An 11501-nucleotide genomic window follows, 5' to 3' on the forward strand; every position below is an offset into this window, starting at 1 on the left:
TATATATTCGTTAAAGCTCTACAATATCAGTCTCCCATCACAACATGCTTTAGCAGAGTTAAAGCTACATTCGTCAAAGAAATACTGGCCGTACACGAAAAAAAAGCATGTGGAGGAAACGTGGATCCGTAACATGCGCGGAGTTTTTCAACTCCTCAGACTGTTTCTCAGAATACTGAAGCTACGGAATCTGTTCAGAAGCATGTTCATATCTTAAGATTGTTGTTTCATTTTTACTTGCGTTCTTCAAATTCCGTTACTGGGTGTTTCGTTGTTCCTTTCAACAAGCGCAAAACGTTCAGCGACAGAAGTTTTGGTACTGTTGGACCTAAACTCTGGAATGAATTGCCTCTCGAAATAAGGAACTCAGACACAATAGATGCACTCTTTTAGAAACTGTGACTGTATTTTTTTAAGAGATTGAACTAACGTGAACTGGATGATTTTATTCTGTAAATACGTTCGAATTCTTACTTGATAACAAACAGCTGTCTTACCGTATCTTAATGTTCTAATATTTTATTAATCTTATCTGATGTCTGATCTTTTTTTTTTTTTTTTTTTTTTCTTCTTTAATGCTTACTAAATAGTTTATCCACAATGATATTTATGCTCATTTATGTTATATGTCATTAAATATCTTAATTTTTTGTCGTATTTTTATGTATTTGTAAAACGCCATTGAATATGTTTTCCGTAAAAATAGGCGTTTAATCAAATAAAACAGTTTCAGTTTCAGTTTCATTTTTACTTGATATAATGAGCGTATTTACATCTTTTTCGGCCTTATTTATACACAAGTACAACAATGTGTTAATTTGAATAGCATAAAGGAGATGTAACTAGTACAAAAACTTGGGTAGAACTGATTTCTTCGCTACCAATTACCCGCGAAAAATCCCGTGCACAAAATGGTTCAATGATTTTGCGCTTCGCCGTGTTAAGATATATGTTCTTCGCTATAATACGTACCGCGGAGAACTTCAAGTCTTAACAAGACTACCCACAAAATAACAAACACCTATTGCAATGGCAAGATGTTCACTTTATAGAACGAAACAAATGTTAGGTGTATTTATGCTATTTAAATTATATATGTCTGTTCTGCTCTTTCTAATGTGTAATACAATATAATCGGGTTTAAACTCAACATCATTGCATTTGATTTCACTAATTTCATTATATCTCAAAAATCCTAAATAACCGATTAATATCATAGCTAAATCTCTCAAAGTTATTTAACGTCATGTAACCATTTGATCGCATAGAACGGTGAAGATATCACGTTGTCCGACTTTCCCAAATCTATTAGGCTTGATCAGTACATAGCCACATGTATAGAATTTGCATGGCGTGACTGGAAGCCTTTCATTTTACAAAAGTTTTCAAAAGTATTTAATCTGACTAGAATATTTCGTCACTGTTCCATCAGCTCTAGCAGATAATATGTGGTTTGCCATTCTGTCTACTACCGAATCACTATTGTCAATATTTACACCAGCTTCCTCAAACTTTCGTTTTAAGGTATGTCTCAAACCAGAACCTGCAAAATATGTTATACATGTCATGTATGTGTTTAAACAATTTAACTTACAACTAAAACACACTGCACAGCTGGGTGAATGAACATCTCAAAGCCAGCATTCTGAAAGAAAATGGTTCGTTATTAAATACTCCGCGCCATTTTTTTCCTGCGGAAATTGCTCCTGTACAAGGTAATACAAAAACATCTTGAATGAAACTGTTGTGATTTTGTTTGTACAGGTTGACAATGAACGGCCAGTAAGCAGCAGAGAACCACTCTGGAATAACAATAGTAGTTTTCGACCTCTCAATTTTGATTTTTCTTAAACACCTTGTGATTAAGTACGGAGGTGGTACAGCCTAGTTATTTTCACATTGCCATATTTGGCTTAAACTATCAACTGCCTCTGTACCGGGCACCCATCCCTTTGAATTAAAACGAAAACATTTGTTGTTATAATGTGTAGCAAATCTGTCTACCGTATGGGGCCCCCACTTACTATCTAAATGTCTAAACATTTCATTTGTAACAAACCAATCATCTGCATCATAACATCTGCTCAAATAATCTGCACTTTCGTTTTGTGATCTAGGGATCCATTCAGTGGTGAAGCTTATATTGTGTTTATCACAAACGTTGTTAATATGCATGGAAATAAAATGTAACTCTTTTACACGGCTACGGCTACCGCCCTGTAAAATATATTTAACTTTCTGGTTATCTGAAAAAATTTTGATTAGAGAATTTTTCAAAAACTCTAAATTACTTAACAATATTCTATGGACAGCTTCAAGCTCACGCCAGGTTGAACTCTTGCTTGCTTCTTCGTCAGTCCAAGAGCCATACACGGCACCATCATTATCCTGACACATATCAAAATCTAAGCAGTCCGATTGCCAACTGCCCAGTTTCATTTGTGGGAACATAACACTTCTCATGCTCTCTTTCGGGAGTAAATTACTGCCCTTGATTTCATTTGAAAATATACCAGAAAGGATTCTGGTATCCGAAGACTTAAGAGTATGTTTGTTCAAATCCGGGATCATAACGGGACACTTGCTCACTTCCGGGAGCATAACAGGACACCTGCTCACTTCCAGGAGCAAAACTGGACACCTGATCATTTCAGGGATCATAACAGAACACTTGCTTACTTCCTGGAGCGGAACAGAACACTTGCTCACTTCAGGGAGCAAAACAGGACAACTGCTCACTTCCGGGAGCATAACAGAACACTTGCTCACTTCCGGGAGCGTAACAGGACACTTGCTCACTTCTGGGAGCACAAACTGACAACTGCTCGCGTCTGAGGGCATTATTGACCCCATCTTTGAAACGTCATCGCAAATGCTCACTTCCGGGAGCACTCTATTTATTAAACTACCGCTCATTTTCTTAACATCTACATTTGGTTCGAATTTCTGTATGTAACCGCCGTATGCAAATGCACTAGCGTCTGAAAATAAGTATGCATCGATATACTCTACTTGCTTAAATGATCTGCCTGCAGAATTCAAGTTTCTAGCATTCTTTCGCCAGTATTGTAATTCTAAAATGGCCTGTTTTGTTACTTGCACTGGTGAGTTCCAGCTAGCCCTTGCTAAAATACAACCGTACAAATATCTACTTCTGAGACTTACTGCTTTCCCCTACACACTATGTAATGAAATAATCTGACCCACAAGGCTGCTAATACCCTGACTGGTACTACACTAAATCTGTCTTTATAAATTTGAAAAAGCACTGAATCTATTGAACATTCTAATGAACGTATGCGTTCATCCGATATACACAACATATTTCTTTCGAAATCTAAAACATGACCTAACCAGCATGAAACCATAGCCGGTAACCATTTGCATTTTTCCTCCGCTAACATAAACCCAAACTTTAACAATGAAACTTTCACAAACTGACTTAATTCTAGAGCTTTTATAAATTCACTATGACCCCCAATTCCGTCATCTAAAACATTACAACTCTGTGACCTAAATTTCTCCAATATCTGATAATCACCCGTAAGGTTTTAGTACAAATATGGGCGGCTGTGGCAATACCAAACAGTAAAGAATTGAAAACATAGTACTTTTCTTTACCATTATGTACCCAACAGAAATCTAAGTAGGTAACATGAGATGCATATATATCAATATGATGGTATGCCGATTTTAAATCAAATTTAAATGTATAGCTTGACATATCAAACAATTGCTCTGCGACTTTTATGTCGTCACACTTAATCTTAAATTTATGCAAATATGGATTGATGTGTCTGCAGTCCAGAACTAGCCTGGGTTTTTACTCTTTGTTATAAGGTACAGTTAAAGGATTAAATACGTGAGGTTTCTGATTAACCTCGGAGATAACGCCTTTCTGCAAAAGTGAATTTATTTCACTATGAACAAATTCGGGATTCCCGAGCTGATCTATTATTTTTAAGATGAACTTTAGGAGGAATCTCTTTGAATGGTAATTTATAACCTTCCTGTACCACACCTATTATATATACATTATCTGATATGTTTTTCCACTCAGAAACATGCTTCTTTAACCTACTATTTTGATTGCATTCCATCTTCCAGTGCCCGGGCTTTCCGCAAGTAAAGCATAAACCATGACGTCTGTTACGCTGCATTACACCAGACGACGACGGAGTATCTGGAACTTGTCGTTGACGTCTGTAAGGAAATGCTCGACCACGACGGTTCTTGGACTTTTCAGATTTCACCTTCTTCGCAGCTCTCGCCTCAGCCTTATACATTTTCTTTTCATCATCGCTGTCCCTTGCTATTGGGTTGGTTTCATATTCCGCCACTACGCGCCAGCCCAGCTCACAACTGTTCGCTAACTGTACCAGCTTCTGTCGTTTCTTTATCATATCTAAAGCTAAAATAATTTATATACATATATTAAGCTGACAAATCTAGATGTACTGTACAAATGTAGCAAATAACGTTAATATTTTGTTTACAATGCTAAAATACCTGATGACTATTCTTTTTAAGAAAATCGTTTTTTCAGATTATATAAAAATAGGCACGTGCTATTAAAAACATGTATTATAACTTGTACCTGTATACACCTTTCTCTGATGGATTAATCTCGTTACTATTCAAGCGTAGCCAATATTAATCGGCTGAATTTTACTATAAATAGACTTTATACATCTAAGCGCATAACAATACTGCGGTAAACGTCTACATGATGGTTGATAAGTCACGCCTCGCTTATCGACGTTGAATTATATCAATACTCACACTAACATAATAAACATATCTTACTGACAGTGTGAGCAAAGCAAACGAAACTAAACTTTGAAATCCTAGTACGCCTTACTACATGCTTTTAAACGAAAATACCCCGAGTCATGTGTATTTTATTAATTATTCATGTATTTATTATTTTGTTTATGTATTATCTTCAATAATATTTTCTTTCGCTTCATCACCTTTCTGCGACGATAAGCTAGCGCTGGCCTGTTCTAATTTTACAGCTACTTTTGAATTATATTTAATTTGTTCTTCATTGCTTTTGCGTTTCTAACGCGTTTAAATTTGAAGAAGAAGACGTTGCACTTACCTTATTCATCATTTCGTCCTTCAGCAATACTTCAGTGTTCGTTTTCAAAACTTCTTTCACTTTATTTTCCACCATGAGCTCCGTGCCTGCATCCATTTTGTTTACGTCGCACAATAAAGTAGATGTAACTAGTACAGAAACTTGCGTAGAACTGATTTCTTCGCTACCAAATACCCGCGAAAAATCCCGTGCACAAAATGGTTCAATGATTTTGTGCTCGCCGTGTTAAGACATAATTATGTTCTCCGCTATACTACGTACCGCGGAGAACTTCAGTTTTGATTCTAACACGATATCAAAGATTATGGTCTACATCCTTGACGACATCCACCAAAGATTTGCCCGTTGTGTGTGGTTTTCATTTCCAGCGCGCCGTCACGATGTTTGACGCTACGCGTAATAATGATGTCATACAGACAGTGATCTTGTATAATAAAGTCACAGTTCCGGTCGTATTTGTTTAATACGAAAATAAATATGATTGTGTTAGAATAAACAGCTAAATGCATTCATAAAATTATTCACATTTTAAAAAATATATGCAATTAATAACATATTGAATTGTCAACAAATTAAAGTATTGCAATGATATGTTTTTCTTTTTGTATAACGAATTCTCTGTCCATTTTTAAAAGTCATAAATGTGCACATGAGTGACGATCAAATATCATTTTTAAGGATACATGTGTCAAACTGGCCATGGCTTTAGCAGATCAAGTGGTTCCAACGTTGTTTGAGTAGTGAATAATTTTACGCAGAACAATTGGGGATATATGGAAGAAATTACACATGTCCGGTCTTGTAATATGACATAAAGGAATTTCTACCCGACTGAATAAAAAAACGATGGGTGCACCTGGAGCGCAATTGTGTCCGTTTCATAGTGTTCATTCAGCTGAGATTTGTACCGTTTATTCAAACACTTCATATTTAAAGGGCTACTTCTTAAGACAAACCATGCATCAGCATGAGAGTCATCTTACACCAACAAGAACACGTCGGGAAAATTCTGTCCAGCATGCAAAGAAAGGTTTTATTATTAAGTCATTTGGGCAAAACATGCTATCTAAATTATCTTTTGCATCCGGTTAAAAAAATGTTTTCTTAGCTAGTCGTAAATCGCCAAAACTATGAAAAGATGTTACTACTAAATAATTTTGTTATACTGTTACACTCTGCATACATATTCTTCAAACAGCAATAAACCAAACATTCTTGACTGGATTCTCCTTTTTCTGATGTGGTTATAATTAAATCTTATTTGTATAATTTGGTTTGTATATGTATTATGTTTAAATAATTTCTATTACGGTCGTATTGGGAAAGTGTTGGATGTTGGAAAGGAAAACCATGTACAATCAGGGTGATGCAAATTAGTATTATGTGTTTGTTTGTTTGCTGTTGCTGTTGCTGCTGCTGTTGTTGCTGGGGTTTTTTTTTAAATAAACAAAGTGCGTCTTACAATTCTAAAGTTACACTATTACACATACATATATGCAGATTATTGTAACATCAAGCTAATGTCGTATTGCTTCCACTGCACAAGAACTGCAACTGCCCTATGTTATCAATATGATGATGAAATTTAGTTTTAGACTGTGAAATTTGGATTGTACAATTTTTGGCAAGAAAAACAATCTGTCACAAAACTCGTTTTCATCTTTGGATCTTAATTTAAGTTTCTAAGTCAAAAGCATGAAACTGCTTGACTAGATGCGTCATTCTTTACATGAAAATGTATCAAAAAGGCCAGCGAGCAGCGTCATACGATATGGTTGCAATTGTCATGTTACCTATTGCAAACTTAATATTAAATGGAATGTTTTAGACGAGAATAAAATTCAGCGATTTTACATGACGCAACAAACAAATTTACCATGGATCACATTTATTTATTTATTTTGTAATTGTACAATATATCAATGCATAGTTTTAAGGGCGTAGTGTAAAAGAATACGAAATGTAACTATACTGATTAAAAGAGCATACCCGTTTGTAAATGTTTTGGCCGAATGTGTGACATGATCGACACTTAATAGTTATATCATATAATTAATATTAAGTTGACGATATTGCAAATATACTTGCAAATTTTTACACTAACTGATCGTTTAATGTAGATACGCCATAAGTAAACACGTTTTATAAAAAATGATCCAAGCAATTATTTCGTGTACTATGCGTAAATACAATCTGAAAAGTAGATCCCTCGGAAGCACCGAGAACAAGGCAAACAGTGAAAATTGCAGACTCGGTTTGATTGAGTCTGTTCTTGAGTAGTAATGGAAAATGCAACGCTGCCCACGCCGCTAGCACCGGCTTACATCTTGTGTGCAAACAAAATGCGGTACTTCATACCTGTGGCTCTTAAACTGTGTTGTTATATCTAGTAAAAGGAAAACAGGTGTATTAATTATTTAATTTTAACAAGATCGTGGATAAAAGATTGATTTTTGTTATAACCTCAATGTGTTCATATGTGCGTTCGATAGACATATATACTGAACAGCAAACGAAACTATCCAGAGGCATAACTGGGGTATTTTTTAATAGAAACAAAACTTAAATTTTTAAATTTGACTTGTTTTCTTCATACTACATAACACTTGAAGAACTTCACGTGTTAAATTTTAAAAAATCGATTAACCGTGAAGTCAGTAGTCCCATTCAAACTCATTTCAAACTGTGTAGCATTTTACTGGTACTTGAAGTGTGGCCAAAATCGGGCATAGTCCGTCTTGACCCGCTTTTATTTGGTCTATTTGAGTTTGTGTGACCAGACTTCAGAACTAAAGTCCAGCATTTAAGGCCTCTAATCAATGTTAAAGATCCTTTGTTATGCCTAGAATGAAGACTGTCAGGTATGACAAAAATTAGTTTAGGTTTGAGGCTGTCAGGGTGTTAAAAATCTGCCAAATGATATAAGAATCACCGATAATTACAAGGAATTTGTCATACTGGTCCGCATCTGGACTGGCCCCAAATATAAATGTGCCATATGGTTATAATTCCTGCTTCGGTTGCTTTCTCCTGCTTTCCCTATTTTTATCAGTTATTTCATAAAGTTCTTGTTGTGCTTTCTTGTTTTGTCGTTGCAACGCATGTGCATTTATAATGTCCGTTCTTTTAACTGCTCTTATCTTTATTCTTATATATGTGTAATCCTTAAGATGAGTGCGTTATTGTGTGTGTGTGTGTGTGTGTGTGTGTGTGTGTGCGTGTGCGTGTGCGTGTGCGTGTGCGCGTGCGCGTGCGCGTGCGCGTGCGTGTGCGTGTGCGTGAACGTGTGTGTGTCCTTTTGCTTTTTTATTTAGCTTTGTTGTCTGCTTATGTCTTTTTTTAGTGTCAGCCAAGTTTTATGTTGCTTATATGTGCTTTAATATATTTGTGATTGTAATGTTCTAATTACATATGAACATATCGGACACTTAAAGATATTTGAATTGTAAGTGACTGGCCCACGACGGGACTGTTTATTGCTACGTTTATTCACTATAGAAGATACAAGTTAACTGCTTTACAGTATGATACAAGCATGTATAAATTCCAGGCACACTGTTCGCTAGTGCGGTGCACAAGGGTGGAATTACATTTCATGAATGATAGATCATTACAGTGATTTCTTCTTATTTTTTTATTGTCAACTATGTTTTATGTTTCATCATGTATGTGATTTCTTACAGTTATTTCTTACAGTTATTTATGTTGAGCTTATATACCTGTTTTGCCGGACAAAAGCTTCAGGCTAATGTTATATATTATACTTATCCGACGTTAAACAAATTTTCTTGTTTTCTTGTATCTTTTCTTTTTCTTAGAAGTATCTAGCTGTGGTCTGACGAGGGTCTGGTATGCCATGGACTAAAGGTGTTTTTAGTTGACGCAGGAAACCCAGGGTTTGATTTGCCTTCTTGGTAACTTAATTATTTATGTGGGAGTCCCACGAAATATCGTTTGAAATATCCATGCCAATGTATTTTGCTGAGGTAATAAATTATAGTGGTGTATTATGCAGGTAGTGTTGTGGGGGAATAAGATGTTTCCTTCTTGTTAATTGGACAACATGACATTTGGGCCAAGGGGGTGGAATTCATATCCTAGTTCATCTACCACTTTTCAAATATTTTAAGGTAATTTTGGAGGGTATTTGATTGTCAGACAGAGGCAAGTGATATGTATATTTAGTGTTATCTGCAAAAAGACGAACTTTAGGCTGGATTTTCTGTGGGAAGTCATTTATGTATACTACGAATAACAGGGGCTCAAGCATGGACCCCTGCGGACCTCCAGAAGCGACAGGTATGGGCTCTGAGCTTGTACGGTTTAGGATTAATACTGATTTGTACCGATTAGGCATTCTGGATGTAAAAAGCAATAAAACTGATAGTTATACAGTGCTCTAGGGTATTGAAGATAGCTTACAAACTTTTCCTGCATTCTAGTTCCAAAAAATTAAATTTAGTAGTTTTACCCTTTACTGTCAGAAGAAAACTTGCCATTGGCACTAATTTAATGTATACAAGATAATACAGTTTTGGCCATTTTTTAATTAATACTGATAAAAAAAAGATGCACAAGGATATTAACTATAAATCAAAATAATTAGGTATAATCTATTCAAAAACATTCAACTTTTTAAATTTCTATCCAATTAATGCTTTTCATTCACTGATGTCTACATACACACCAGCACAGGGACAAGCAAAGCTTTAAAATGTATGCCAGAATGTCAGTGTGCAAGCCAAAATTGAATGAAATGAAAATTTATACAACAATTTAAGTATTAATGCAAAAAAATATCTACCTACTCTCTATACCCTAAACTAGGCTAAAGCGCTGTAATTCAGTTTGTGGAACTTATTAAAAGAGAAAATCTACATCTATCTACATGATACTCCCAACAGTCAATAACTGACTATGACTGGGAGGCGACTGTCTTGGGGACACTTTGTTGATTAAGCCGCTATTGAAAACACAAATTAGTGAGCAATATTAAAATTAAGAAATAATATATCTCATTTAGTGATTTGTCGCTGAATAAATCATTGTTTGGAGTTCAGATGCGAAGGAATTATATCACGAGGGCTGTGCCCTCGTGATAAAATAATACGCATCTGAACGGCACACAATGATTTTATTCAAGAGCAAATCACTAATTGAGATATATTATTTCGATTTTAACACGTTACCAGCGACTTTAAAATACATCCTTTACGGCATTCATTAAATATTTCCCCGTTTTCAATCGGTTTCTTTTCCAGCGCACCGCTATGCCGTTTGACGCCATGACGTTATGATTGTGACGTCAGAACAGAGAATTGTTGTATAATAATTCACCGTTTTCAGTCTTGTTTGTTTTATAGGAAAATGAATCGGATCGTGTTAGAATCAGTACTACTATATTCTTTTCCATTGTAAATTATGACGTTCATTTCGTATGAACAGCAAAAAGAAAGGCACGAAAGTTACGTCAAAGCTGCTTAGTGATAACAGGCCGCTGTTTTGACGATGTCCACGTATAGTCAGGGAGAACGTACGTTCTTTAGATGACGTCTAGTTAACAAAATGGCCGGGAAGTTGATTTTAATGTTAAATGCAACAAAATGTGAGCAATTTATAATATAATCTTGTTTACAAATGGAAAGGAAATATAATGTAAATATAAGAAATGAAACTTTGTTTTCGGTGTTCATGCGAAAAGAACGACAGAATAGGATCGGCGATGGATTTGCCGATCACGGAAAAATAAATTGGGGGAAGGTGACTGTACATCGGTGTAGCGCAAAGTGTTCCGACTGTTTTTTTTTAAAACTATGTACACGTCCGCAGCTTTGACTGTCCATTCAAACTACACCATAAAATAGTCTGATGACCAACATGTATTTACACTGTATATGCTGTGGTCCTTTTTATATACTTGATGGCACAAGTTGGACGAATTGGATGGAGGATATGAACGCATCCAAACTCGCAGAAGTGAAACAGGATTCCGGGATAATGTTCCAAGTGATGACAGTTCTCGGAAAGAATGAGTGTTGATTAATATTAATCCTTGATTGATAGTGAATAAATATCATGATGTCACTCCTTCGAGTAGCTCGAGGAGTGGCAGTGGTAGGATGGTAGTTCACTGGTACAGCAATTAAACAGTTAACAACTTTATACATAAGTATGACATCCGCACAAGCTCTGCGTTTGTGAAGGCTTTGCCATACTAATTTCTAAACCATTTTACTAACACTGGTCGGATTGTAAGAATTATACGCTTTGTTCATCACTCATCTCGCAGAATTTCTTTGAATCTGTTCAATTTGTTTCACTTGAGTGTTTTGGGAAGGGTTCCAAATAGGTGACGCATACTCTTTGGCGGAACTAAACTTTTATAAGCATTTCTTTT

The 11501-nt window shown here is 35.7% G+C and overlaps 1 protein-coding gene across 1 annotated transcript; it reads right to left on the reverse strand.

The window, feature by feature from the left end:
• Positions 1-522: 522 nt before the first annotated feature.
• LOC123529536 (uncharacterized) lies at positions 523-4404 on the reverse strand. Its single transcript, XM_045309905.2, has 2 exons — positions 4082-4404; positions 523-1543 (listed from the first exon to the last, which is right to left on the reverse strand). Exons 1-2 carry the CDS (start codon positions 4401-4403, stop codon positions 1386-1388), a joined length of 480 nt encoding a protein of 159 aa, XP_045165840.1. The 5' UTR covers position 4404; the 3' UTR covers positions 523-1385.
• Positions 4405-11501: the final 7097 nt, after the last annotated feature.

Source organism: Mercenaria mercenaria, chromosome 13 (assembly GCF_021730395.1).
Source record: "Mercenaria mercenaria strain notata chromosome 13, MADL_Memer_1, whole genome shotgun sequence".
Taxonomy (NCBI): domain Eukaryota; kingdom Metazoa; phylum Mollusca; class Bivalvia; order Venerida; family Veneridae; genus Mercenaria; species Mercenaria mercenaria.